The 26,881-nt window shown below is 46.7% G+C and overlaps 1 protein-coding gene across 1 annotated transcript in view; it reads left to right on the forward strand.

Moving 5' to 3' along the window:
• LOC132836641 (nesprin-2-like) overlaps positions 1-26,540 on the forward strand; it is a 41,113-nt gene extending 14,573 nt beyond the window's left edge. The window contains exons 5-12 of the mRNA XM_060856032.1: positions 2,355-2,492; positions 4,131-4,325; positions 5,147-5,390; positions 14,612-14,712; positions 16,901-17,003; positions 20,012-20,196; positions 24,928-24,992; positions 25,765-26,540. Of these exons, the coding sequence (XP_060712015.1) occupies positions 2,355-2,492; positions 4,131-4,325; positions 5,147-5,390; positions 14,612-14,712; positions 16,901-17,003; positions 20,012-20,196; positions 24,928-24,992; positions 25,765-25,996 (1,263 nt within the window). The 3' untranslated portion in view covers positions 25,997-26,540. The remainder of the gene's footprint in view (positions 1-2,354; positions 2,493-4,130; positions 4,326-5,146; positions 5,391-14,611; positions 14,713-16,900; positions 17,004-20,011; positions 20,197-24,927; positions 24,993-25,764) is intronic.
• The last annotated feature ends 341 nt before the right edge of the window (positions 26,541-26,881 follow it).

Consider the following 26,881-nt stretch of genomic DNA (forward strand, 5'->3'; position numbering starts at 1 on the left):
AACAGATGAGACTTCAGACCAAAGTGGTCATGTGTTAGAAGTGACCTGTCTGAAGAATGGGCAGTGGTTAGCTCTCTAGCTGAGCAGTTTAATTTAGTCTTGAGCTGGCTGGAAGTTCAACAGGGAGCTATCTGGAAACTTTCCCTCTCCACCTCCACCCTCCCTCCCTCCCTCTTCTCCCCACCTCCCCCTCCCCCTCCCCCAGCTTCAACCTGCAAGCATGTGTTCCATTTATACTGGCTTTTTAAAGGGAGTTTGGTTATTGAAACTGTTATGTATACAGTATTAGGAACAGCATAATTAAGTCTGGTTGGATAGGTTGAGTTCTATAGGGGTTCTTTATTCTGTTCTTTGTGTTTCATTGTGTAATTTTGTGAATAAATCTTTGTTTTAAACCTGGCAGTCAACCTCGCTATCTTACTCCGGGTAATTTCACTGTACACTCACCGAAACTGCTTAAGAATGTTTTTGAGTGGTCTGGCCGAGGCAGTGAAAGGAGCTATAGAAATTGGGTTATTTTTAATCCGTGTCCCCAGTGGCACACTTCCCCTGGTGTCAATGCTCCAGCAGCAGGTGTTGTATGGCTTTTTTCTATGTTCAGTATTTCTGACTGTGGTCCACGTGAGAGTCTCAGTTCTGCTCTGGGTGACATTTTCCTGCTCACCCATACTTCGTGCGGTTCTCCGTAATTGTTTGACGCGTCCCCTCACTTTCAAATCAGGCCCCACCCCCACCCCCCGCCAAAGGAAGTGGCCATTCATTCCTGTCTGTCTTATCCCTGCACAGGGATAAATCTGAAAGGAATTCCAAAGCACTGAAATCTCCCATCATAGAGCAGAATAGGAAAGGCTTGGAGAAAGTCAATGACCTGGTGTTAATGTTGATGGCTTCTAACTGGAGGCCTAGGCTGATGATGCTTAGGGGATCCAGGTTCAAATCCCACCATGGCATCCGGTAAATATTAAATTCTGTGTGTAAAGCTGTATTAGTCTCAGTGATAGTGGCTGTGATCACCTATCAACAATTGTCAGGAAAACCCAACTGGTTTGCTAACGCCCTCTTGAGGAGGGAACTCTGCCATCCTTACCCGGTCTGGTCTACACATGACTACAGACCAATAGTGAAGTTGCTCTTTAACTGCCCTCTGGAATGGTCGAGCGAGCCACTCCAGGTCAGGCACGATTAGGGATGGATAAGGAATGCTGGCCTTGTCAGCAAGGTCCATTTTAAGAAAAAAGAAAGGAAAATTCTGTCAAAAGCCTTCGTCACAGCTTTGCTTACATTCTCAGCTTCAGTGTCTCTTGTTGCTCCCCCACCTCGTTACTCCAGCCTCCCGCCCCTGGGGTCCTATGGGACATTCTCCCAAATGTCAACTGTAATTTCCGTGGTTTCCTCTAGAATGGGACCCAGGACTGGGCAGCATGGTCTGTAACTGGCCAAGCTTCTGCCTTCTTTCAACTTGCACCATTTTTATTACTGACCTTGTCAGCTATCGACCGTCAGACATAGGAGCAGAAGCAGGCTATTCAGCCCCATCAAGTCTACTCTGCCATTCAATAAGATCACGACTGAGTGATACTTCCAACTCGGCTGTACGTCAGTGCCCTAGCCAGCTCTCTGTACTATCCTGACGGATCGAGTAAGGAAATGACCCCCAATTAAACCAAAGGGACACTGTAATTAATGGAAAATCTCTAAAAGGACATTTTACAAATTTAAATGAAAATGTGGTTATTGGGACTGATGATGCATTCCTGATTGTTGTCTCTTTTTGTACTATTTTAATTGTATTAAATTAAATCCCTTTTCAATGGATGGCAAAATTCAAATCATAAATGCAACCTACAAATCCTAAATTCAAACTTGTTCTTAGAGAGTGTTTGTGTACTTGCTGTGCCCACTAGTTTTTATAAGTGCCCTGGCAACTTAATTAAACAATGATTCCCCTGTGTTTTACCATTTGTGTGGGTGTTGAGAGCACTGTCATTGGGTGACCGATCTGCCTGACAATAGACTCCTAAGCAATCACTGAGCTTGCTCCCAGCAAGGCATTCCCAGTCAATAGCAGAATTCTTTTGGGGATGTTCTCAAAGCATCCATGGAGAGATCAAAGGTCCCTGTCGACATGGTGACCCCTGGTTGTCCACATACAAAGGCAAGTGCCAGAGAACACACATACCACCGAAACCCAGGTGGCAGAGTCGGTGGGTTACCCTCTCCTCATCAGGTACCCGTCCACCCTGAGGGAGTGCCCGAGAAGGGAGGAAGGGAAGGAAAGGAGGGTATCAGTTTGTGTCTGTAATGTTCACTCCTCTTCAATTGGGGCCTGATGAGTGGCTGTGTCTTGCCCCCAGTATTTTGTAACCCAGAGGGAAGAGTTTGAGACCGAGAGGGAGAACCTGTGGTTGTGGCTCATGCAGTTGGACGTCCGGCGCTCCGAGCTGGAATATTTCTCCCGGGAAGGGGCAGCGGAAAAGCTCGACTCGCTACAGGTACCGGATGTGCGGGCCGATGATGGTGGGAGGGGTTTGTGTCTGTCTGAAGCAAGTGTTTACACTGAGGGAAAAGAGATTCCACAGATTCACGACACTTTGAGAAAAGTAATTCCTTCTCTCTGATTTTAACTCTGCCAGCTCTTATCCTAAAACTATAACTTCTTAATCAAGATTTCCCCACAAAGGGGAACCTCCCCTTCGTATCAATCCCTTTTGGCATCTTGTATACCTCAATTATGGGTGGCACAGTGTCTCAGTGGATGGCACAGCTGCCTCACAGCACCAGGGACTTGGATTCAATTCCAGCCTCAGGTGACTGTCTGTGTGGAGTTTGCACATTCTCCCCGTGTCTGCGTGGGTTTCCTCCCACTGTCCAAAAATGTGCAGGTTAGGTGGCCATTAGCTGCCCATAGTGTCTGGGGTGTGTTGATAAGGTTGATTGGCAATGGGAAATGCTGGTTTTCAGTAGATTCGGTCTAGATGGGATGCTCCTTGGAGGGGTCTATGTGGACTCGATGGGCTGAATGACCTGTTTCACACTGGAGAGATTCTATGGTTATATCCCCTCTCGTTCTTCTAAACTCTATTGAGCCCTGAATCTTCACTGCTCTCTGAGGAAGAGAGTTCCATAGAGCAGTGATTCTCCAAGATAGAAATGTCCTGTCTGAAGACTGGAAGCTCCTAATGTAACCCCAGAAGCTTCTAGAATGAATGGATTAGATTAGATTACTTAGTGTGGAAACAGGCCCGTGGGTCCAACAAGTCCACACCAACCCTCAAAAGAGCAACCCTACATTTACCCCTTCACCTAACACTACGGGGCAATTTGGCATGGCCAATTCACCAAACCTGCACATTTTTGGACTGTGGGAGGAAACCGAAGCGCCCGGAGGAAACCCACGCAGACACTGGGAGAATGTGCAAACTCCACACAGACCGTCGCCTGAGGCGGGAGTTGCCCTGGCGCTGTGAGGCAGCAGTGCTAACCACTGTGCCACCGTGCTGACCTGGAGTTGTCAGGTCAATCAAAAACTGAGCAAGTTCCCTCTCCCCTTCCAAAAGGGAGCTGAGGGAAGCATTGCCAGGGCAAGGGGGTCAGGTATTCTCACTTAACAACAAATAAAGACCTCCGAACACGCTCTGTGATTACGATTGAGGGATCAATGTTGGCCCAGGAATTAAACAAAGCTTGCCACTCTACCACTCTACTTCTAAGTGCAGTGAGATCTTCTTTTACATCCACCAGAACACCTCTATTGGAAGTGGTTGGTTTGGTGGTGGTGTGGGGGGTGGGGGGTCACATTGAATGACGGTATCTCCTGACAGTGCAGCTATCCTTCAGTGCTGCCCTGGGAGTGTCTGTGTTTGAGCCCCGTACTGGGATAGTACCTTGTGGCTCAGAGGTGAGTATTGTCTACTGGGACACAGCTGATGCTCAAAACCCTGAAGCTTACATCCCTGTCCCCTCGCAGAATTCCACACTCAGTGGATGATGCTGAGAGTTTGGAACGACTGGGTACAGGAAGTAACTTCCATTTCTGTGGGAGAGAGGTTGACTGTGTGTCCTGGGCAGGGGGATGGGGGTTATAAACCAGTTCCACATTTACCTCCTTTTGCCCTATTACCCCATGCCAGGTGTTGCAGCAGGTGATTGGCAGTGTCACTGAGGGGACTGATGCCCTGCTGAGGTTGGCAGGAGCCCTGCTCCAGAAAAGTGAGCCCCAGGACGGGGTAACAATCGAAACCGAGGTTCAGGATCTCCTCCAGTTCCAGCAGGAAGTGTTTGGACAAATGGATCGGCTTCGCAGGAGATGCCACAGCATGAGCCAGGTGAGGCCTGGCATCGACTGGAGCTGTAACCTGATGGGTCGTCAATCCCAAACATTCGTTCATGGGGTATCACTGACAAAGCCACATTTGTTCCCCTTCCCGAATTGTCCTTGCATGTAACCAAGGGCCATTTCTAAGACTATAAACTATAGAAGCAGAATTAGGCCATTCTACCCATTTGAGTCTGCTCTGGTACTCACTCATGTCGGATGTGTTTCTCAACCCCATTTTCATACCTTCTCCCTGTAACCTTTGATCTCCTGACTAATTAAGAACCTATCTACCTTTGTCTTAAAGACACACACATTGACACAGCAGTTGAGATTCGCTGTGGGTTTGGAAGCACATGTAGGCCAGGCCAGGTTAAGGATGGCTGATTTCCCTCCCTGAAGGACATGAATGAATCAGTGGGTTTTTACAACAATCATTGAATTTCAGGTGACCGTTAAACGAGACTAGCTTTTAATTCCTGATGTATTAATCACATTTAAATTCCACTAACTGCCTTGGTGGGATTTGAACTCTTGTCTTTGGGTTACTAATCCAGTAACCTTATCATGACACCACTGTCTCCCCACTTGATGCTGAGTCTGGAAGGCAGTGAGGTGTCCTATTGAAGGATGAGATGACGTCCATTACACCCACCTTCAGTAGGGACCATGGAGGAGAAAGAGGTCAAAGGCCAGGGTGGACATGGGACAGACCATTTTTGTTTCGTGAAGGGGTGCTTTAGTCTGGCGTGGGCACTACATAAATGCATGGTGAAGGTTTTGTTTCTGGGCTGCTTTCCACAAATTGATCTGCCCTTCTCCATATTCCAGACGTCTGACGGATGGGAATCCCTCAGTAGAGAGGGCCGTGAGTCTGAGAGCTGCTGTGACAGAATCCTCAAGGGCAGACGACGCGAGCGGCCATTGTGGCAGGACCTACTGCCGGAGGGGGTTCCTGGTGGCTATTTGATCCCGAGCAACGTGGACTCCTTAGCTCTGGAATGGGATTCATCTGTAGATGTTGGAGACTCGAGGACACTAGAGGGCAGTGTTTCCTTTTGTAGCTCTGTGCTTGGTATGTGATCGCCCTCACTGGAGAGTGTCTTCATTTTCTTTAAATTTAACCAATTTTTCTCAGCAACCTGTTCGGCGACTCCATTACACACCTCTGGAGCAGGTGAGAATTGAACCTGGGCCTCCTGGTTCCAGGATAGGGGCACTAGCATTGTACCATGAGAGGACCCTGTTCGTCTAGTGATAATACCACTTGGCCAAGAGAGTATTGACAGGGCTGAGGAAGAGGTGTACAAAGGAACCTCGATTATCCCCATTTCAGATTTTCCGAATTTCAAAATATCCGAACAAGATCGCAAAGTCCCGATGCTTGGCTAAAGCGTGTTATCCGGCAATCGAATATCCAAACATTTGATTATCCCAACAAAATACTCCTTGCTCATGTCATTCGGATAATCGAGGTTCCTCTGTACATGTGTCACAGGTCCTTGTGGCATTAGGGTAGTGTTTTGACCAGCAGAAACCTCCCAGTGATGTAGATGAAACCTATATCTTTCACATCCTTATGAACACTTGGCCTTCTGAACCCACTTCTCCATTCGATAACACTGTGACTGATCTGATTTTAACTTGCTTGGAATTTTGTAGAATCCCTACAGTATAGAAACAGGCCCTCCGGCCCAACAAGTCCACACTGACCCTCCGAAGAGCAATCCATCCAGACCCATTCCCATACCCTATTACTCTGAATTTACCCCTACTAATGCCCCGAAGGGAGTGTTGCTGAACAAAGAGACCTTGGAGTGCAGGTTCATAGTTCCTTGAAAGTAGAGTCACAGATAGATAGGATAGTGAAGAAGGCGTTTCCTTTATTGGTCAGAGCATTGAGTTTGGGATTTAGGAGGTCATGTTGCGGCTATACAGGACATTGGTTAGGCCACTGTTGGAATCTTGCGTGCAATTCTGGCCTCCCTGCTATAAGAAAGATGCTGTGAAACATGAAAGGGTTCAGAAAAGATTTACAAGGATGTTGCCAGGGAGAGGCTGAACAGGCTGGGGCTGTTTTCCATGGAGCATCAGAGGCTGAGGGGTGACCTTATAGAGATTTACAAAATTATGAGGGGCATGGATAGGATAAATGGACAAAGTCTTTTCCCAGAGGTGGGGGAGTCCAGAACTAGAGGGCGTAGGTTTAGAGTGAGAGGGGAAAGATTTAAAAGAGACCTAAGGGGCAATGTTTTCTCACAGAGGGTGGTGCGTATATAGAATGAACTGCCAGAGGAAGTGGTGGAGGCTGGTACAATTACAACATTTAAAAGGTAACTGGATGGGTATTTGAAAAGGAAGAGTTTAGAAGTATATGGGCCAAGTGCTGGCAAATGGGACTAGATTAATTTGGGATATCTGGTAGGCATGGATATCTGTTGCCATGCTGTACATCTCTATGACTGTATAACCTACACATCCCTGAACACTATGGGCAATTCACCTAACCTGCACATCTTTGGACTGTGGAAGGAAACCAGAGCACCCAGAGGAAACCCACGCAGACACGGGGAGAATGTGCAAATTCCACATACAGTCGCCTGAGGCTGGGTTGAATCTGGGACCCTGGTGCTGTGAGGCAGTAGTGCTAACCACTAAGCCACCATGCCGCCCCATTCAACTTCAGTGTTACATTCCTGCATGTCCCCAGATAATCTTTCATTTCCTTGGTCATCAAGAATTTATCTACCTCTGCTGCAAAAATATTTAGATCCTGCATCTGCTATTTTGAGAGGAAGGGAATTCTGAAGACCCTCTGAGATTTTTAAAAAAAAGTTTCCTCATTTCTGTCCCCTTATTTTTTAGACTGAGCCCAGATAGCCCAAAACTCATGAAATGTGGCATCCAGTTTGCACACAGCAAGACTTCAGACAGTGCTTGGGGAAAATTAAGGGATAGTAGGAAATGGAGGCCTAAAGGTTATGTCTGGCTGAATAATCCAGAAACTCTGGCTAACCCAGATGGAGATGAGAGTTCAAATCCTACCATAGCAATGTGGGCAAATCTTAACTACTGTCTGAAGTGGGGAAAGTGAGGACTGCAGATGCTGGAGATCAGAGCTGAAAATGTGTTGCTGGAAAAGCGCAGCAGGTCAGGCAGCATCCAAAGAGCAGGAGAATCGACGTTTCGGGCATGAGCCCTTCTTCAGGATTCCTGAAGAAGGGTTCATGCCCAAAACGTCAATTCTCCTGTTCTTTGGATGCTGCCTGACCTGCTGCGCTTTTCCAGCAACACATTTTCAGCTACTCTGTGACATGAGCAAGCAAAGCCACTTTGTTTGGGGGCAGTTGGAGATTCAGTAACACCCACATCCCAAGTTAAGACTGAAGATGTTGGTTGGTGGATAAATACTGTCTGGAAGCTGGGGAGGAGGTTTTGCACAAGTTTGCAGTAAATGGATATATCAGACTCCAGTCAGTGCTCCACAAGCTGCTCTCTCTTTTATTGTGAGTCAGGAGTTTGAACTTCATCCCTGAGTTTTGAGGATACATCCCAGTGCTGTACTGAGGGAGTGGCTGCACTGTCAGGGGTAACATCTTTTACATGAGGCATTGGAACAAGACTTTATCTGCCTTCTCTGGTGAATGTTAAAGCCCTCCATTCTGTGTTGTTGGAAGTAGTACCTGTACTACAGAATTCAGCCCTGTGTCCTAGCAGGATCAATTCTGATTCAATTAATAGTCGTTAGGTTGTAGAAGTATACATCATGGAAACAGACCCTTTGGCCCAACTCATCAATGCCGACCAGATTTCCTAGACTGAACTCATCCCATTTGTCTATATTTGGCACATACCCCTCTAGACCTTTCCTATCCATGAACCTGTCCAGATGCCTTTTAAATGTTGCAATTGTACCAGCCTCCACCACTTCCTCTGGCAGCTCATTCCATACACACCACCCTTTGAAGAAAATGTTGCCCCCTCAGGTTCCTCTGTAATTCTACATTCTCCAGTATTGGACTCCTTTACCCTGGGGAAATGACCTTGGCTATTCACCTTATCTCCGCCCCTTTATGATTTTACAAACCTCGATGAAGACTGAAGAGGGCATACCCAGAAGCAGCACCACAAGCAGATCTCAAAATGGGGCGTCAACCTGGTGAAGCTCCCAAACGGGACTACTTGCACGCCAAACAGCACCAGCAGCAAGTGATAAAGGCGAGGCGATTCCACAACCGACGGATCTGATCTGAGCTCTGCAGTCCTGCCACACCCAGATGTGAATGGTGGTGGACAATTAACCAATCATTGGAGTAGGAAACTCCACAAACATCTCCATGTTCAACGATAGAAGAGCCCAGCACATCAGGGCAGAATGCTGATGCAATCGCAGCAATCTTCAGTTTGAGGTGCCAAGTAGATGATCCATCTCGGCCTCCTCCAGTGGTCTTCGGCCAATTTGATACACTCCACATGATATTGAGAAATGGTTGGAGACACTGGATACTGCAAATGCTATAAGCCCTGACAACATTCCAGCAATAGTACTGAAGACTTGTGCTCCATACTTTTTCACTCCCCTAGCCAAGGTCTTTCAGTACAGTTATAATACTGGCATCTACCTGACAATGTAAAATATTGCCCAGATATTTACATCCTGTGCTGAAAAAGCAAGATAAATCCAACTCGGCCAATTACTGCCCCATCAGTCTACGCTCAATCAGCAGTAAAGTGATGGAAGGTGTCATCAGCAGTGCTACCAAGCAGATCCTGCTCAACAATTGTGCTGCCCATTCTGGGTTCCACCAGGGTGTGACCTCAGCTCCTGAACCTCATTCCAGCCTGGGTTCAAACATTGACAAAAGAGCTGAATTCCAGAGGGCGAGGTGAGAGGGGCAGCTCTTGACATCAAGGCCCATACTTCACAGCACCAGTGACCTAGCTTCAATTCCAACCTTGGACGATGGTATGGAGTTTGCACATTCTCTTCACCGTGTCTGCGTAGGTTTCCTCCCAGTGCTCCGGTTTCCACCTACAATCCAAAGACGTGCTGGCTAGACGAATTGGCCATGCTAAATTGCCCATTGTTTTCAGGGATATATAGGTTAGTCAGGGTTAATACAGGGTAAGGGAATGGATCTCAGTGGGTTACTCTTCAGAGGGTCGGTGTGGAGTTGTTGGGTTGAAGGGCCTGTTTCCACACTGTCACGCTTCTAATCTTCTAATCTAAAGGCCGCTTTCAACTAAGTGTGGCATCAAGAAGCACTAGCAAAACTGGAATCAAAGTGAATCGGAGAAAACTCTGGTTATAGTCAGATCCGGCACGTGGGTAGATAGTTGTGGTTGTCTGAAATCAGTCATCTTAACTCCAGGAGTTCCTTCGGATAGTGTCCTATGCCCCAACCATCTTCATTAATTAACCTCCCTCCATCATAAGGTCAGAAGTCTGGATGTTTGTTGTTGATTATACAAAGTTCAGCACCATTTACGACTCGGACTGAAGCAGTCCATGTTCAAAAGCAACAAGATCTGGAAGGGGTGGCACAGTGGCTCAATGGTTAGCACTGTTGCCTCACAGCACCAGGGACCTAGGTTCGATTCCCGACTGCGTGGGGTTTTCACATTCTCCCTGTGTCTGCGTGGATTTCCTCCGGGTACTCCGGTTCCCTTCCACAATCCAAAGACGGGCAGGTCTGGTGAACTGGCCGTGCTAAATTGCCCATAGGTTATGTGCAGTGGTCAGTAGAATGGGTCTGGGTGGGTTGCTCCTCGGAGGGTCAGTGTGCACTTGTTGGGCCGAAGGGCCTGTTTCCACACTGTAGGGAATCTAATCTAATGTCCAGACATAGGCTGACAAGTAGCAAGTAACGTTTGTGCCTCATAAGTTCCAGGCAATGACCACTTCGAACAACAGAAATCTAACCATTGCCCCCTGACAGACAATGGCACTATTATTGCTGAAGCCCCTGTCATTGACCAGAAACTCAACTGGACTCATCACATTAACATAATGGCTACAATTGCAGGTTGGAGGCTAGGAATCCTGCAGCGTATAACATAACCCTTGACTCCCCAAAGACTGTCCACCATCTAGAAGAGACACATCAGGAGTGTGATGGAATACTCCTCACTTGCCTGGATGGGTGCATCTCCAACAATGTTCAAGAAGCTTGACACTATTCAGGACAAAGCAGCCCATTTGATTGGCACTATGTCCACAAACATCCACTCCCTCCACTGACGCTCAGTAACATCGGTGTGTACCATTTACAAGAGGCGCTGCGGAAATTCACCCATGATTCTCAGACAGGACCTTCCAAACCCACAACCAGTTCCATTTTGAAGGACAAAGAGTATGTGGGAACACAATCACCTGCATGTTCACCACTCCGCCATCCTGACTCAGAAACTTAGAACATGGAACATTCCAGCAGAGTACAGGCCCTTCGGCCCTCGATGTTGCACTGACCTGTGAAACAAATCTGAAACCCATCTAACCTACACTATTCTATTCTTGTCCATATGCCCTTAAAGTTGGCGAGTCTGCTACTGTTGTAGGCAGTGTGTTCCACGCCTCCACTACTGAGTAAAGAAACTACCTCTGACATCTGTCCTATATCTATCACCCCTCAATTTAAAGCTATGTCCTCTCATGCTAGCCATCACTATCCGAGGAAAAAGGCTCTTCCAGTCTACCCTATCTAACCCTCTGATTTATATGTCTCAATTAAGTCACCTCTCAACCTGCTCTCTAATGAAAACACCCTCAAGTCCCTCAGCCTTTCCTCGTAAGACCTTCCCTCCATACCAGGCAATGTCCTAGTAAATCTCCTCCTGAACCCTTTCCAAAGCTTCCATCTCCTTCCTATAATGCGGTGACCAGAACTGTACACAATACTCCAAATATGGCCACACCAGAGTTTTGTACAGCTGCAGTATGACCTCATGGAAACACGATCCCTCTACCAATAAAAGCTAACACACTGCCTCCTTAACAACCCTATCAACTTGGATGGCAACTTTCGAGGATCTACATACCTGGATACCCGAGATCTCTCTGCTAATTTACACTACCAAGAATCTTACCATTAGCCCAGTACGTTGCATTCCTATTACTCCTTCCAAAATGAATCACCTCACACTTTACTGCATTAAATTCCATTTGCCACCTCTCAGCTCAGCTCTGCAGCTTATCCATGTTCCTCTGTAACCTACAACATCCTTTGTCACATGTGTCATCTGCAAATTTACTAACCTATCCTTCTATGCCCTCATCCAGGTCATTTATAAAAATTACAAACAGCAGTGGACCCAAAGTGATCCCTGCGGTACGTCACTAGTAATTGAACTCCAGGATGAATATTTCCCATCAACCACCACCCTCTGTCTTCTTTCAGCTAGCCAATTTCTGATCCAAACCGCTAAATCATCCTCAATCCCATGCCTCCGTATTTTGTGCAGCAGCCTACTATGGGGAACCTTATCAAACACCTTACTGAAATCCATATGCACCACATCAATTGCTTTACCCTCATCCACCTGTTTGGTCACCTTCTCAAAGAACTCTAAGGTTTGTGAGGCATGACCTACCCTTCACAAAAGTGTGCTGACTATCCCTAATCAACTTATTCCTTTCTAGATGATTATAAATCCATTCTCTTATAACCGTTTCCAACACTTTACCCACAACTGAAGTAAGGCTCACAGGTCTACAATTACCAGGGTTATGTCTACTCCCCTTCTTGAATAAGAGAACAACATTTCCTATTCTCCAGCCTTCTGGCACAATTCCTGTGGACAATGACGACATAAAGATCAAAGCCAAAGGCTCTGAAGAGGCGGCACGGTGGCACAGTGGTTAGCACTGCTGCCTCACAGCGCCAGAAACCTGGGTTCAATTCCCACCTCAGGCAACTGACTGTGTGGAGTTTGCACATTCTCCCCGTGTCTGCGTGGGTTTCCTCCGGGTGCTCCGGTTTCCTCCCACAGTCCAAAGATGTGCAGGTTAGGTGAATTGGCCATGCTAAATTGCCCATAGTGTTAGGTGCAGGGGTAAATGTAGGGGAATGGATCTGGGTGGGTGCACTTCGGCGGGTCGGTGTGGACTTGTTGGGCCGAAGGGCCTGTTTCCACACTGTAAGTAATCTAATCTCTGCAATCTCCTCCCTGGCTTCCCAGAGAATCCTAGGATAAATCCCATCCGGCTCAGAAGACTTTTATTCCTGGTCCTTCTATCTCTTGACAAACTCCTGGAACACCCTCCCTAACAGCACTGTGAATATACCTACAGCACGTGGACTGTAACAGTTCAGGAAGACAGTTGAGCACCCACCTCAAAGGGGCAGCTGGGGATGGGCAATAAATGGTATCTCAGGCACATCCTGAGAATGAAAGAAAACTATTTGACTAACAGTCAGGAGCTTTAGCATTTCCACAAAGTATGACAGGGTTCTGCACACTGTCTGATATATTGGGCGAGTTCTGTCTGCAAAGCATCTGTCAGGTCTATCTCAAAGGCCGACAATGATACAATTGGAAATGAGTTTGCTTTTCCACACACCATTCCCCACAACAACTTCTTCGCCTATGCAGGTCAGTAAGGAACCTATTTGATGGGATCTCTGATCAGGTTGTGTGTGCTGAAGTATCCATGCTGTGCTTTTAGGAGGTCTCTTTAACCCCAGTAGGGTGCCTGCAATGGACCCCACTGCCTCCAGCAAAGTATCGAGCTGCTACCTCAGCTTTCTGACTTGAAAGCCCCGATACGAATCCACTTCCATGATGGCCCTGTCCACAGCTCCTTAAGCTGACCTCTCTGTGAACCTTCATCATCCTCAATGGCTGCAGCAAGGGGCAGTGACTGACCAATTGGTGCTGATGTTACTATCGATTCAGTGTACCTCTGATTCCTCCCCTTGAAACCATCATCTGATTGGTCCCATTGACAAAATCTACATGGAACAATTTGTATTTGGAGAAATGTCACCAACATTGACACCAAGACCAGGGCTTGGTTCTACTTTGCAATGCTACTTTGATTTCTCCTGGTGCACCCATGGTCCATTTCTGCCAAAGAGGAACAAGAATCTGATTCTGGTAGGTTTCTGCTAACCGATTTCATTTCCTCTATTGTGCAACTTATTTCGCCAAGGTAAGGGCATCTCTCACCGGTACAAACCCGTCTCTCTCCTCCATCTCTAGCATGTGACTGCTGATGTCCCCATTACATCAGAAGGACAATAAGACATTAGCGCAGAAGTAGGCCATTTGGCCCATCAAGTCTGCTCCACCATTTGGTGAGATCATGGCTGATCTGATAATGCTCAACTCCACTTGGAGTCAAGATCTACAGCCCATGAGAAAGGGACTTCAGTCGATCACATCTGTGCCAGTGAAAAACAAGCACCAAACTGTTCTAATCCGTGTCTTTCCTCCATAATTCTTAATTCCCTTACAGATTTAAAATCTATCTCACCTTGAATATAGTGAATGACATAGCCTCAACATCACTCCGTGGTAAAGAGTTGTACATCACGATCCCATTGCATCATTATGCTATTCAGAAGAGATTTACCAGGATGTTGCTGGGAATGGAGGTTTTGAGAGGATGGATAGGCTGGGACTTTTCTCACTGCAGCATTGGAGGTTAAGGGGTGACCTTATAAAGGTTTATAAAATCATGAGGGGTATAGATGAGGTGAATAGGATGGGGGGGGGTTTCAAGACAAGGAGTATATTTTTAAGGTGAGAGAAGAAAGATTTTAAAAAGACACGATCAATTTTTTTCTTTTTACACAGTGGTTCATGTGTGGAATGAACATCCAGAGGAAGTGGTGGATACGGCTACAGTTACTACATTTAAAAGATTTTTCGATGAGTACATGAGTAAGAAATGTTTGGAGGGATATGGACCAAGTGCGGGCATTAGGGACTAGTTTAATTTGGGATTATGTTCGTCATGGACTGGTTGGATGGAAGGGTCTGTTTCTGTGCGGTATGACTCTACTCCACGCTGGAGTTGGACCTCCTGTCACCCTTGTAGTCTGTTGTCTCCCTTGCAAGTCACTGACAATGGAGCAGGGATGATGTTTGAGCCTCTGAAAGTCACTGCTTTTGGTGAACAGGCTATTCTTGAGCAAGTAGATGCCTTTGATACATTCTGAGGTGTGAGAATGGGATAGGGGACATCTGAACGGATTCGGCTCTGAGAGTGATGAGGGTCTCCCTCTTCAGGTGTTAGTGGATGAACAGGTGCTGGAGACAGACAGATCCTATATAATGTGTCCTCCATTTCAGACCGGCCTGATGGTCCAGATGCCATTGCCAATCCGTGGGGCTGTAGGAGAAACCGGCAGATCCATGGTGAATGGATGTACGACTCCAGCACAACACAGCAGGTGAGAACAATACTGCTGAGCTACGTCCTGAGTTGCCAATGTTACTAATGTGAAGGAAAACCTCCAAAGCCAAGTGCTTTTCTCCGAGTGCTAAGGTAAGGTGATGACTCCCAGTTGTAGAGAGGGACGCTCCTCAGTAGTGTGTGACCTTTTGTGTCTACCTTTCAGTACACAAAGGGTTTGTACAGAGACCTCAGCTGCATAGGGAACCTGGCTTGTCCTGAACCTGCTTAGCAAGGACCATCCTGACCAGCCTCATTCCAAACCTGCTATTGGATAGACTTGAGTTTGTCATGGGCTGGTTGGTGGCTTCTTGTGTTCCTGAGAAGATGCAATCCAGAGGTTAGGTGTCCTAGGCAAAAGCGTGACAGGGAAATGGTGAGGTTATGCACTTTTGGCAGGAAGACTAGAGGAGCTGAATGTTAAATAAATGGGGGTGGGGGAAGACTGCAGAAAGCTATGAAGGATTTTGGGGGAGGTGATGGCTTAGTGGTATTATCACCAGGCTATTAATCCAAAAGGAGTATCTGGGGACCTGGGTACAAACCTTGCCACAGCAGATGGTGGAACCTGAATTCAATAAAAAGCTAGAGTTAAGAGTTTGATGACCATAGAACTGTTGTCAGAAAAAAAAACTGTTTCATTAATATCCTTTAGAGAAGAAATCTGCTGTCCTTACCTGGTCTAGCCTACATGTGACTCTAGAACCACAACAATGTGGTTGACTCTGAACTGTCCTCTGGGCAATTAGGGGTGGGCAGTAAATACTGCCCTAAGCAGCGATGCCCTCATCCTGTGACTTCTGTGGGTTCACAAATTGTTGTCTGATTGTTCACAAAATGTGGAATATCCAATGAGATTGAAGTGAATCTTTTGTGGCGAGTTGATTCTGAAAGTGATCCTTGTGATTACACCAGAGCCACAGTGACAGAAGTGATTTGTCAAAGACAATGAATTTGAAGTTTGCAAGATGGTTTAATGTTTGGTTAAAATGTTGAGAGATTCATTCATGCAATGTACATGCCACACTGCGGTTTTAATTTGAATTACTTATTTTGGTCAAATTTCTCCACCAATGCTAACATTGGTGTTGTAATCTGCATGTGAGTTGATGCCCATTTTTGGGTATGGTATGTCATGGGTTCAAAGGTTGACTTTGTGCATCTTGATTTGTGATATCTGGGCAAGTTTCCATGTTGGGAAAAGGCCAGTGTTGGAACAATACTGGGGAGGTGTGGCTCAGACCCTGGCTAATTCTGGAGGACGAGTACACTGCTGTAACTAGAGTGTTGCCACGAACCGGGTTATATCCAGGAGGGAATAGAATTGGCTGAAAATCGGAACCTGAGATGGTAGGAGAAAGTTAAGGTGGGTCATCAACATGACACTGCTGGTGGAAGGTGGTTGCAAAGCTTTTCAGCCTTGTATTTTAGTAACAGAGGGACAGGAGCAGGGAGTTCAACCTGTCGGGCCTTACTCTGCCATGTCATTAAATCATTGACCAATTGTCCACCTCCGTGCCAGTTTGTTTGTTTTAATTGAAGTGAAATTCACCAGTTGCTTATAGGACTTGAATGAATCTCTGGATCAATTCTTCATGCTTTGAGGTGAGTGGTTCTATAACATCAGCAATTCAGTATCTGGTAATGGTCTCTGTGTGTGTGTCCAGCTCTCTGTCTGTCTCTCTCTCTTTCTCTGTTTCTCTGTCTGTCTGTCTCTCTTGCTTGTGTCCTCACTCTCTGTCTCTCTCTGATTTTCTCTGGCTGCCTGACACACACACTTTCTCTCCACCTCGCGCTCTCATTTGTGTTTTCTGTCTGTCTCCTCTTCTCCCCCCCCCCCCCCCCCCCCCCCCCCACACACACACACACACACAACCCCACATGGTTATCTTTCTCTCTCTAGCTGTCTCTCTGTCTCTCTCTCTCTCTTTCTCCCTCCCTCCAACTGTGTGTGTGTATCTCTCTCTCTCTCTTCTCTCTCCCCCCCCCCCCACTCCCAGCTGTGTGTCTGGCTGTCTGTCTCTCTCTGTCTCTCTCTCTCTCTGTCTCTGACCCCCCCCCCCCCGCCTCGCATTTGTCTCTCTCACCCCTCCTAGCTGTCTGTCTCTCTATCCATCCTATCCCACTGCCTCCCACTCTGGCTGTGCTGCTCACTGTGCTCACTACTGTTACTGTTTCCCCCCCAGATGGATGTGGGCTGTCAGTGTGACTCTGAAGTTGACACAGTATCAGGTGACCACGGTCCTCTGTTTGACACCCAGTTGCAAGTCAGAGACAGACACTCCTGTGGTAAGGGAAAGCTTCTCTCTGTCTCTTTCCCCCATCTACTGCAGTCAACTGAACACTACACATCAGGCACAAGGGAACGGACAACTGGATTGGAAGGGGTCCAGAGGTCATGGGGGCTCAGGGCAGGGGAGAAAGAAGAGAGAGACCTCTTGCTGAGAATGGGAGAATTTAGGTGTGTGGAGGGAACACGGAGGGTTCCAGTGGGAGAACCCGGAGGTTTGAGGTAGGATCTAGTGATGGCAGTGGGGAGTGTAGAGAGGAAGGCATGGGATAGAGTTACGTTTGAGGATCTTTTTGGGGGGAGGTTCCAGGGAGGAGAGTCTGTGGTGAAGGGGAATGGTCTGTCTGAAATAATGTGATTTATAAGATTTTAAAAGAAGCATCAAAATTCCAACTGTTTATCCTTTTGGCCCTTTGTTTGCCACTGAATGTCTGCAGTTCCTGATTGATACAAACATACACTTGATTCCACCTATCCATTGCTCTCCCTGTCTGGCCATTGGCTCAGTTTGATCCTCTATTGCACTTCCTTGGCTCCATGAGTTGCAGACTTGAAAGAATCTGGCAGAATGCTGTCTCACCTGGCCACGGCCAGATTTGGACAGATCCCCACTGTGTCTTTCCCAACTGTTAAAAAAAATAATTATCTGTTTGATCCCCTTCCCCTCCCTAAGTGCAGAAAGAGGCCAACCAGCCGATCGAGTCTGCACTGATGCTCCAAAGGGCATCCCACCTATACCCATCGCTATCTTACCCCCATAACCTTGTATTTATCATGACTAACTCACTAGGCCTGTACATAATCAGATACTAACGGGCAATTTAGCAAGGCCAATATGGGAGGAAACCGGAGCACCCAGCAGAAACCCACACAGACGGTCACCCAAGAGTGGAATCGAACCTGGGTCCCCGGTGCTGTGAGGCAGCAGTGCCACCCATATTACAAACGCTTTGTAATATGTTCCCACTACCATTTCAGTCGGTACATTTCACGTCATCAGTGTTTTTAAAATTTAAAAACATTTGCCTCTCCTTTGGACCTTTTTCCAATAATTAGAAATTGATCTCCTCTGATTACTGACCAATCTGTTACAGGAAATAGTAAGCCCTTATTTACTGTCAAAAGCTTCCTGCAAAACGTTTGCATCAGAATTTACAGTGGAGAATAATGTGGAAGCTAGGGAACTCAAAATAAATAGTGATGTCTTGAAAAGAGTCCACATTACAGAAGAGGTGGTGCTGGAGGTCATAAAGGTAGATACATCCCTGGGACCTGATCAAGTGTATCCCAGGACATTGTGGGAAGCTAGGGAAGAATTGCAGAGCCCCTAGCAGAGAACTTTGTAGCTACGAGTGAGGTGTCAGAAGTCTGGAGTGTGGTTAATGCTGTGTCGTTATTTGAGAAGTTGCAAGGCAAAGCCAGGGAACTACAGACCAGTGAGTCTAACGTCAGTGTGGTTAAGTTGTTAGACAGGATTCTGAGAGACAGGATCTATATGAATTTGGAAAGGCAAGGACTGATTCGGGATAGTCAACATGGCTTTGTGCATATCTAACAAAATTTGAGTTTTTTTTTAAGATCACCTGAGAAGGTAGATGAAGGAAGAGCAGTAGACATTGTCGACATTGGATTTAGCAAGGCCTTCATTAAGGTTCCATGCTGTAGTCTGGTTAGTAAGGTTAGGTTACATGTGAACCAGGGAGAGCTAGCCAACTGGATACAAAATTGGCTTGATGGAGACAGAGGGTGATGGTGAAGGGTTGTTGCTCAGACTAAAGGCCTGTGACCAGCGGTGTACCACAAGGATTGGTGCTAGGTCCATTGATGTTCATTGTTTAAATAAATAATTTAAATGAGGATATAGGAGGCATTGTTTGTTTGTAAATTTGCAAATGACACCAAAGTTGGTGGTATAGTAGACACTGAAGATGCTTATCTAAGAGTACAATGGGATCTTGATCACCTGGGTGAGGGGGCTGAGGAATGGCAAACGACGTTCAATTTAGATACTGCAAGGTGTTGTGTTTTGGTAAGATAAATCAGGCCAGGACTTCCACAGTTAATGATAGGGCCTTGAACAGCGTCAGAAAGACCCAGGGGTGCAGGTTCATAGTTCCTTGGAAGTGGCATCACAGCTGGGGTAGAAGGCATTTGGCACACTTTCTTTCATCGGTCAGAGTACTGAATATAGGAGTTGGGACTTTGTTAGATCTGTACCAGATATTGGTAAGACCACATCTGGAGTACTGTGGACAATTCTGGTCACCCTGCTAATAGGAAGGATGCTATCAAACTGGAAAAGGCGCAAAAAAGATTTACAAGCATGTTACCAAGACTGGACGTTTGAGTTATAAGGAGGTTAAATAGGCTGGGACATTTTCTCATGGAGCTTAGAAGGCTGAGAGATGATCTTAGAGGTTTATAAAATCATGAGGGGCATGGATAAGGTGAATAGCCACGGTCTTGTCCCCAGCGTAGGGGAGTCCAAAACTAGAGGGCTTAGGTTTAAGATGAGAGTGGAAAGATTTAAAGGGACCTGCAGGGAAACTTGTTCATACAGAGGGTGGTGCATATATGGAATGAGCTGCCAGAGGAAGTGGGTACAATGGTAACATTTAGACAAGGTACATGGATAGGAAAGGTTTCGAGGGATATGGGGTAAAGGCAAGCACATGGAACTAGTTCAGTTTCGGAAACTAGGTTGATGTGGATAAATTGGGCTGAAAGGTCTGTTTCTGTGCTGTATAATTCTAACTCCTTGCCAGGGGTTAGGAACGTTATCCATACCCTCTTGAGGATGTTTTAAACCCCTTTACTGTACCCTTTGTCACCATCCCTTTTTTAAATTTGATTTTCTCAATCTTCCTCGACAGCCATACTGAGGACGATGGGAACCATGAGACAAACAAATTTTGGGAATTGCAAACAGGGACATGGAAATCAAGCAGAGCCCATAACAAAGTTGGCCAATGCCAGTAGATTACAGCATTGATGTCTTTATCTCCAGATGTTGCTGATGCTGTTGAAAAGCCACTCACAGGGAAACTGAGGAAGAGGAACGGACTCCAGACGTGGCAACAAGAGGCAACGAGAGAGCGGCCAGGACGAAGCCACTCAGACTGGTTCCAAAGTCAGAGCGTGGGCCCAAAGGCAAGGGCCAGATACGTGAGGCAGTGGCTTCAAATGCTGGAGGTCAGTGAAGGTCCAGCTTCCATTTACTACCTCATGTTTTCATCATTGGGATACAGCTCCCCCCTACGTGCCTCACTCCTCATTGGGGCCGCACCTCACCTGTATGCACACCGCTGGGGGTAAGGTTCCTCTCTATGCGCATTGTCCCTGGCTGGGGGATGGTACAGCTCTCTCTCTCTCTCTCTCTCTCTTTTCCCCCCCTCCATGTGCCCCGTGCCCAGCTGGGGTCACTGGTCCCCCAGACTACACACCCCACCCCCAGCTGGGGTCACTGGTTTCTCCCCCCTCCACCCATGCATGCCCACACCCAGTCAGGGTCACTGCCACCCCCCCCACCACCACCCCCTCCCTCCCACTATACACCCCACCCCCAGTTGGGGTCACTGCTTCCCCCCTCTCCTCCCCCCCCCCCCCCCCCACACCCCAAACGCGCCAGCTCTCTTTGGTGGGTAGAGCTACTGTGGGCATTTAAGCGGAACTTTATTAGATACATTCAAGGAGAGGTGCTGTAAGACTGGAGAATTGCAAACATTCAAGCATTTTCCAGAAAGTTAAAATGATAACCCCAGCCATTAAGGACAAGTTTAACTTTGTGGGCGGCACGGTGGCACAGTGGTTAGCACTGCTGCCTCACAGCGCCAGAGACCCGGGTTTAATTCCCGCCTCAGGCGACTGACTGTGTGGAGTTTGCACGTTCTCCCCCTGTCTGCGTGGGTTTCCTCTGGGTGCTCCGGTTTCCTCCCACAGTCCAAAGATGTGCAGGTCAGGGTGAATTGGCCATGCTAAATTGCCCGTATTGTTAGGTAAGGGGTAAATGTAGGGGTATAGGTTGGTTACGCTTCGGCGGGTCGGTGTGGACTTGTGGGGCTGAAGGGCCTGTTTCCACACTAAGTAATCTAAACTTCAGTAGAGTGGAAACTTCTAGGTGCAGGGGTACACATAGGGGAATGGGTGGGTGCACTTCGGTGGGTCGGTGTGGACTTGTTGGGCCGAAGGACCTGTTTCCACATTGTAAGTAATCTAATTTAATCTAATGAAGTTCAGTGCAGAGATGTATCAGGTGAAACACTTTGGTCAGGAGAATATTGAAAGAGAATATAAAATAGGTGGTCCAGTTTTGAAGAGGGTATGGGAGCAGAGGAACGTCTATGTCTGTGAATGTAACTGAGGGTTACAGGACAGCTGGAGTGAGGAGTCAATACAGCATAATGTATTTGGCTTTATTAATAGGGGCATGGAGTGCAAGAGCAGGAAGATGATACTAAAACTGTACAACTTCTGAAGAATGAGTACTGTGGACAGTTGTTTGCCAATTCATTGTTGGAAAGATGTGAATGTGCTGGACAGTGTGCATAGAAATGGTTTGCAAGAATAATTCCAGAAATGCAAAACCTCAGTTAGAATCCCTACAGTGTGGAAACAGGCTCTTCAGCTCAACAAGTCCACACCAACCCTTCGGAGAATATCCAACTCAAACCCGTTCCCCAACCCTGTTAGTCTACTTTTTACTGACTACACCTAACCTACACATCTCTGAATATTATGGTCAATTTAATGTGGCCAATTCACCTAATCTGCACATCTTTGCACTGTGGGAGGAAACCAGAGCACGTGAAGGAAACCCACACAGACCCAGGGAAATGTGCAAACTCCACACCCGAGGCTGGACTTGAACCCAGGTTGCTGGTGCTGTGAGACAACAGTGCTCACCAGTGAGCCACCTTGCCGCCCTTGTGAGGATAGATTGGAGTTTTCAAAATCACAAGTGGGTTAGAGAGAGCAGATAGGAAGAAGCTATTCCCCCTCACAAAAGAAACAAGAACAAAAAGGAATAGATTTAAAATGATGCGTAAATGAAGCAAAGGTGATGTGAGGGGGAAAAAGAAACATTTTCAAACGGTGAATAGTTAGGGTCTGGAACGCACCCTCTGGAAAAGAAGTGGAGGCAAGTTCCAGTGAGAGATTCTTAAAGGGCATTATATTGTTTGGTATGCAGGCTTATAGGGAAAACGCAGGAGATTGGGACTAAGTAACAAAACCAGTCCAGGAATAACGGGCCAACTGGCATCTTTGTGTTGTAACAATTCTGTGATTATAGAGTCAGACTTGTAAAGCATGGGAACAGCAGACCTTACAGTCCAGATCGTCCATGCCAACCTGATTTTCCTAAACTGATTCAGTCCGATTTACCTGAATATGGCCTGATCCCTCTTAAACCCTTCCTATTCATGTACTCATCCAGATGCCTTTTAAATGTTCTAACTGTACCAGCCTAGACCACCACCTCTGGCAGCCCATTCCACACGCACACCACCTTCTGCGTGAAATAGTCTTAGGTCTCTTTTATATCTTTGCCCTCTCACCCTGAACCTATGCCCTTTAGTTATGGGCTCATCCCAACCCAGGGAAAAGACTTTGTCTATTTATCCTCTCCATGCCCCTCATGATTTTATAAACCTCTATAAGGTCAACCCTCAGCCTCCAATGCTCCAGGAAAAAACAGCCCCAGTCTGTTCAGCCTCTCTCTATAACTCAAATACTCCAACCCTGGCAACATCCTTGTAAATCTTTTCTGAACCCTTTCAAGTTTCACAACATATTTCTTATAGCAGGGAGACCAGAACTGAATGTAGGATTCCATAAGTGGCTTCACCAATGTCCTGTACAGTGGCAACATGACATCCCAGCTCCTACAATTAATGCACTGACCAATAAAGGCAAGTGTACCAAATGCCTTCCACACCCTGTCTACCTACAACTCCCCTTTCAGGGAACTATGTGCCCGCACCCCTAAGTCTCTTTGTTCAATAATACTCCCTAGGTAAGGGGTAAATGTAGGGGTAGGGGAATGGGTAGGTTGCGCTTCGGCGGGTCGGTGTGGACTTGTTGGGCCGAAGGGCCTGTTTCCACACTGTAAGTAATCTAATCTAATCTTACCAGTAAGTATATACGTCCTGCCCTGACTTGCCTTTCTAAAATGTAACATCTCACATTTATCTAAATTAAACTCCATCTGCCACTCCCTCAGTCCATTGGCCTATCTGATCACTCTGAGATTAGCACCTTCACTGGCCAGTACACTGCCATGTTGGTGTCATCTGCAAACTTACTAACCATACCTCCTACATTCACATCCAAAATCAGTTATATAAGAAAGGGATTCCAAAGGGACATCTTAATGATGGAGTAGAAATTGGGAGCTAAGGTCTTGTCTTCAGCGCTGGGAACTGGGTTCTGAGGCCTGCAATTGGGACTGAGACCCAATTAATGCATCCTTTGAAGTAACGAAAGAGTATGGGGAATATGGCAAAAAAAAGCATTTTGGATTCTTAAGACCAGCAACAGGTGCTGAGGTGTTTGGCTGAGGGCTGAGGGCTGAGCTAAGACCTTATGGAGACATGAGGAATAGCAGAATATCACAAGCTAACCTGTTAACAGTAGGGGTTAAAAGCAGTTACTCAGATCGGGTAAACGGTGGAAGGTGTCCCACGCGAACCATTTGTTTTACAGAAACTATTTGAAATCATGAATTAGAAGCAGTTTCAAACTTTGCAGATGAGGTGATGATACAGGTTTCAAAACGGTGGTTTTTCCAAGAATAGGTCACATGACCCCACTTTCTTCCCTTTGGGAGTGGTTAGCCTGAGGAATTCACTACCACAGCATACAGTTGAGGTCAAATGTTGTATGCCTTCAAGGAGGAGTTGGGTATAGCAGTTGGGGCTAATGAGGATCAAAGGATATAGGTGAAAATCAGGAACAGGCGATTGAGTTGAATGATCAGTCATGATCATAATGAATGGCAGAGTGAACTGGAAGGGCCGAATGGTATATTCCTGTTCCTGTTTTCTGTGTTACTTAAGTAATCTGGCTGACTTGCTGATGTTGAACTATATATAGTCTTTGCACATATATAAGGGGAGGTGATTTTGCCATTTAGAAATTTAAACTTCACTGGAACCAGGGAGGAATCTGTTTATCCCATCTAATTTGATCATCATAACAGAACAGACTTGAGGGGTAGCTCGTTAGCATTTCTGCGTGGATCTAAGACCTATATGATTTACATTGACATGGAGGTGGGTTTTGAGAGCGGGTCCACGGGATGCAATTTGTAGGATCAGGTTACAGACTTTCCCATAGAGATTCTTAAAACTCTCAGACCAGTCAGTCTGCCAGGATAAGTGCGAGAGAGAGCAAGAACGCAGCTAGAGGCAGCCAGTTTCTACAGCACATTGTGCTGGAATGTGCCTGGGAGCTCAAACCCTGATTTGAAAAGGCCAGTTCCTGGGGATTTAGAACGAAACGAGAGGATTTGTCTAACTCCAACTAGAGGCAAAAGCTGCAGGAAAAACAAGTCATTCCAAGAGAATTGAATATTGCCTTAAAAAAATAATTAGTCAATGTTGTCAGTTCTGGTTAGTTGTGGGGGGAGGCTGAGTAAGGAAGATAGTAGACAGAGAGGACAACACAGGAGAACTGGGTTGGTCAGAGAGGGAGAGGGGGTACAAGGGACAGTGGGCACAGGGAGAAGTGGTGAGGCAGGAATGAAATTAGAGGAACAGATGGGAATCAGACCTGTTTGGAAGGAAAAAGGAGGGAAGGGACACAGAATGAGAGAAAGGAAGGGCCACATAAGCTGGGATTGGATTGTTCCAGATAAGGTCAGGGGAACTGTTGGTTTAATGGAATTTGCTTGAACTTCTGCCAATGCTTAATTTTTCCCAACAGCCCAAACAGAAGCTTAGCGAGAGAGGAACAACCACACTGGAAATGGCTACAGGACTTGACAGGCTGTGAGTAGAGATGTTTGTGTAATACAGCACAACAGAAGGCAACTGTGCAGACTGTTCCAAAGAATTATTCAGTTAGCCCCAGTCCCTCTGCAGCCTTCCACATTAGTCAGTAAGGAACAGAAAAGGCTCCCAATGATAAATGTGGCCTTGAGATTCCTTATTTTTGGAGTTTTCGGGGTAACACTGGGGTCAACACTCTTTGAGGTGTAGTTCCAAATTGGGAGCAGTCAGGGGCGGGAGTGCTGTAAACCCTGATTTCCTGCAACAGACAGCACCTCACTTGACTTCATGGGGCAGAGAGAGGTTGCCAGCGATGAACCTCAAATGCCACTGGTTGGAGCTGGAGTTTTCCCAGTGGCCACTGATTTGAGGATGTCAGAACATTACATCACCATGTAATGAAGTGGTCGTCTTTCAACCCTTACAGTCTGTTAACCCAGACTTCGATCACATTGGAAAATAGTCAGGGTCCATACAGTGATCCCGGAAGCATGGATGGGCACAGGAACAGGTGAGTGCTCTATTGCCCCTTGTACATCCTCTGTCCTACCTTTAGAGCTACACTCTGTATCCACCAACCATGTGGAAAGACAATAAGGAAACTGCAGCCAGAGTCTCACATGGGAGCCAGTATGTGTATGTTATTGAGGCTCCAGTGCTGCCAACTCAGTTTTGAGTGTGTACAAATTGGCACATGTTCAGTATTAATTGATCAATTAGTCTTGATACCTCTCCTGCTTAGCGTAATGCTCACTGTGTTGTGAATTTTCAGGCTACACCATCCATCCCCTCCTTCCATGGAGAGCAGATTGCCTTGTACTGGTTCCACCCTACCTCTCCTCCCTGTGGTTGTGGCCATCATTCTGTCACTGATGCTTGTGCTGCTGGCTGTAGTCCTCCTCATTTTTCCCATTGTGATCCAGGAGTGTAACTGGCACCGGAGAAACACGTTTCTACCGTTTCACTTCACGCTGTCCTACCTTAATGGCCCCCCACCAACATAACCTCTGCAGAACCTGGGACCTCTTGCTCTTCACTGCATCGACTAAGGAACCCACTCTTAATGGAGAACGTTGCGACTTGAGCTGGCCAACTATCCACCTGCTGGATCCCAAAATGAGCCAACCTGTTCAGTGAACGTCCAGCACAGGGTCAGATTGAAACCAGTTTAAAACTGATGGATTGGAGCCAAGTTGAGGCCAAAAGCTGGGATTGAGGCCGGCAAGGTTGGAATCTGGGAATGTCGTGCTTTGTTCCTTGCATCATCGAGATTGGCTGAAGAGCTAGCCGTTTCCACCATGTCATGTCTTGTGTCTGTATTTGTATCTATTCTCTCTCCTCTGTGCATTGATGCAAAATGGTTCGTGTGGAGTAACTATTTTCTCTTCGAAGCCAAACACCCCCCACCCCCCACCCAAAAACCATACACCCCCCACCCCCCACCCCCCCACCCAAAAACCAAACACCGAGAGTAACAAACCTCGACCCACTGAACAGCCTCAGTGTGGCTCCCTCTAGAGTAATATTTCCCAAATGCTGTTCAGCGTGATGCTGTGAGTCCATTTGCATGGAGTGACACTCAACTGTGAAGGAGTCCATAGTGTTGAGACTGATTTTTTTTTTTGCCTTTATTTAGGGAGGTGGTGCTCTCCATTCTCCAGCAGCTTGTCCCCTGGGATCAATTTGGTATTCCTGCCCCATGTTACTGTTGGGTGATGTGCCCCAGGAAGGGGCGAGGGGAGCTGCTGCTCATCAAAGCTCAGTGTCTCCCATTCAGAGGAGTTTGTCAGCTGGACAGACTGGAGGAGAGGAAGAGGTTAATGTGAAAAATTGCACAACTCTCAGATGGGGCAAGAAATAAAGTGACAGGAGGAATCAGTGTGTAACAG

Source organism: Hemiscyllium ocellatum, chromosome 47 (genome assembly GCF_020745735.1).
Source record: "Hemiscyllium ocellatum isolate sHemOce1 chromosome 47, sHemOce1.pat.X.cur, whole genome shotgun sequence".
Classification (NCBI taxonomy): Eukaryota; Metazoa; Chordata; class Chondrichthyes; order Orectolobiformes; family Hemiscylliidae; genus Hemiscyllium; species Hemiscyllium ocellatum.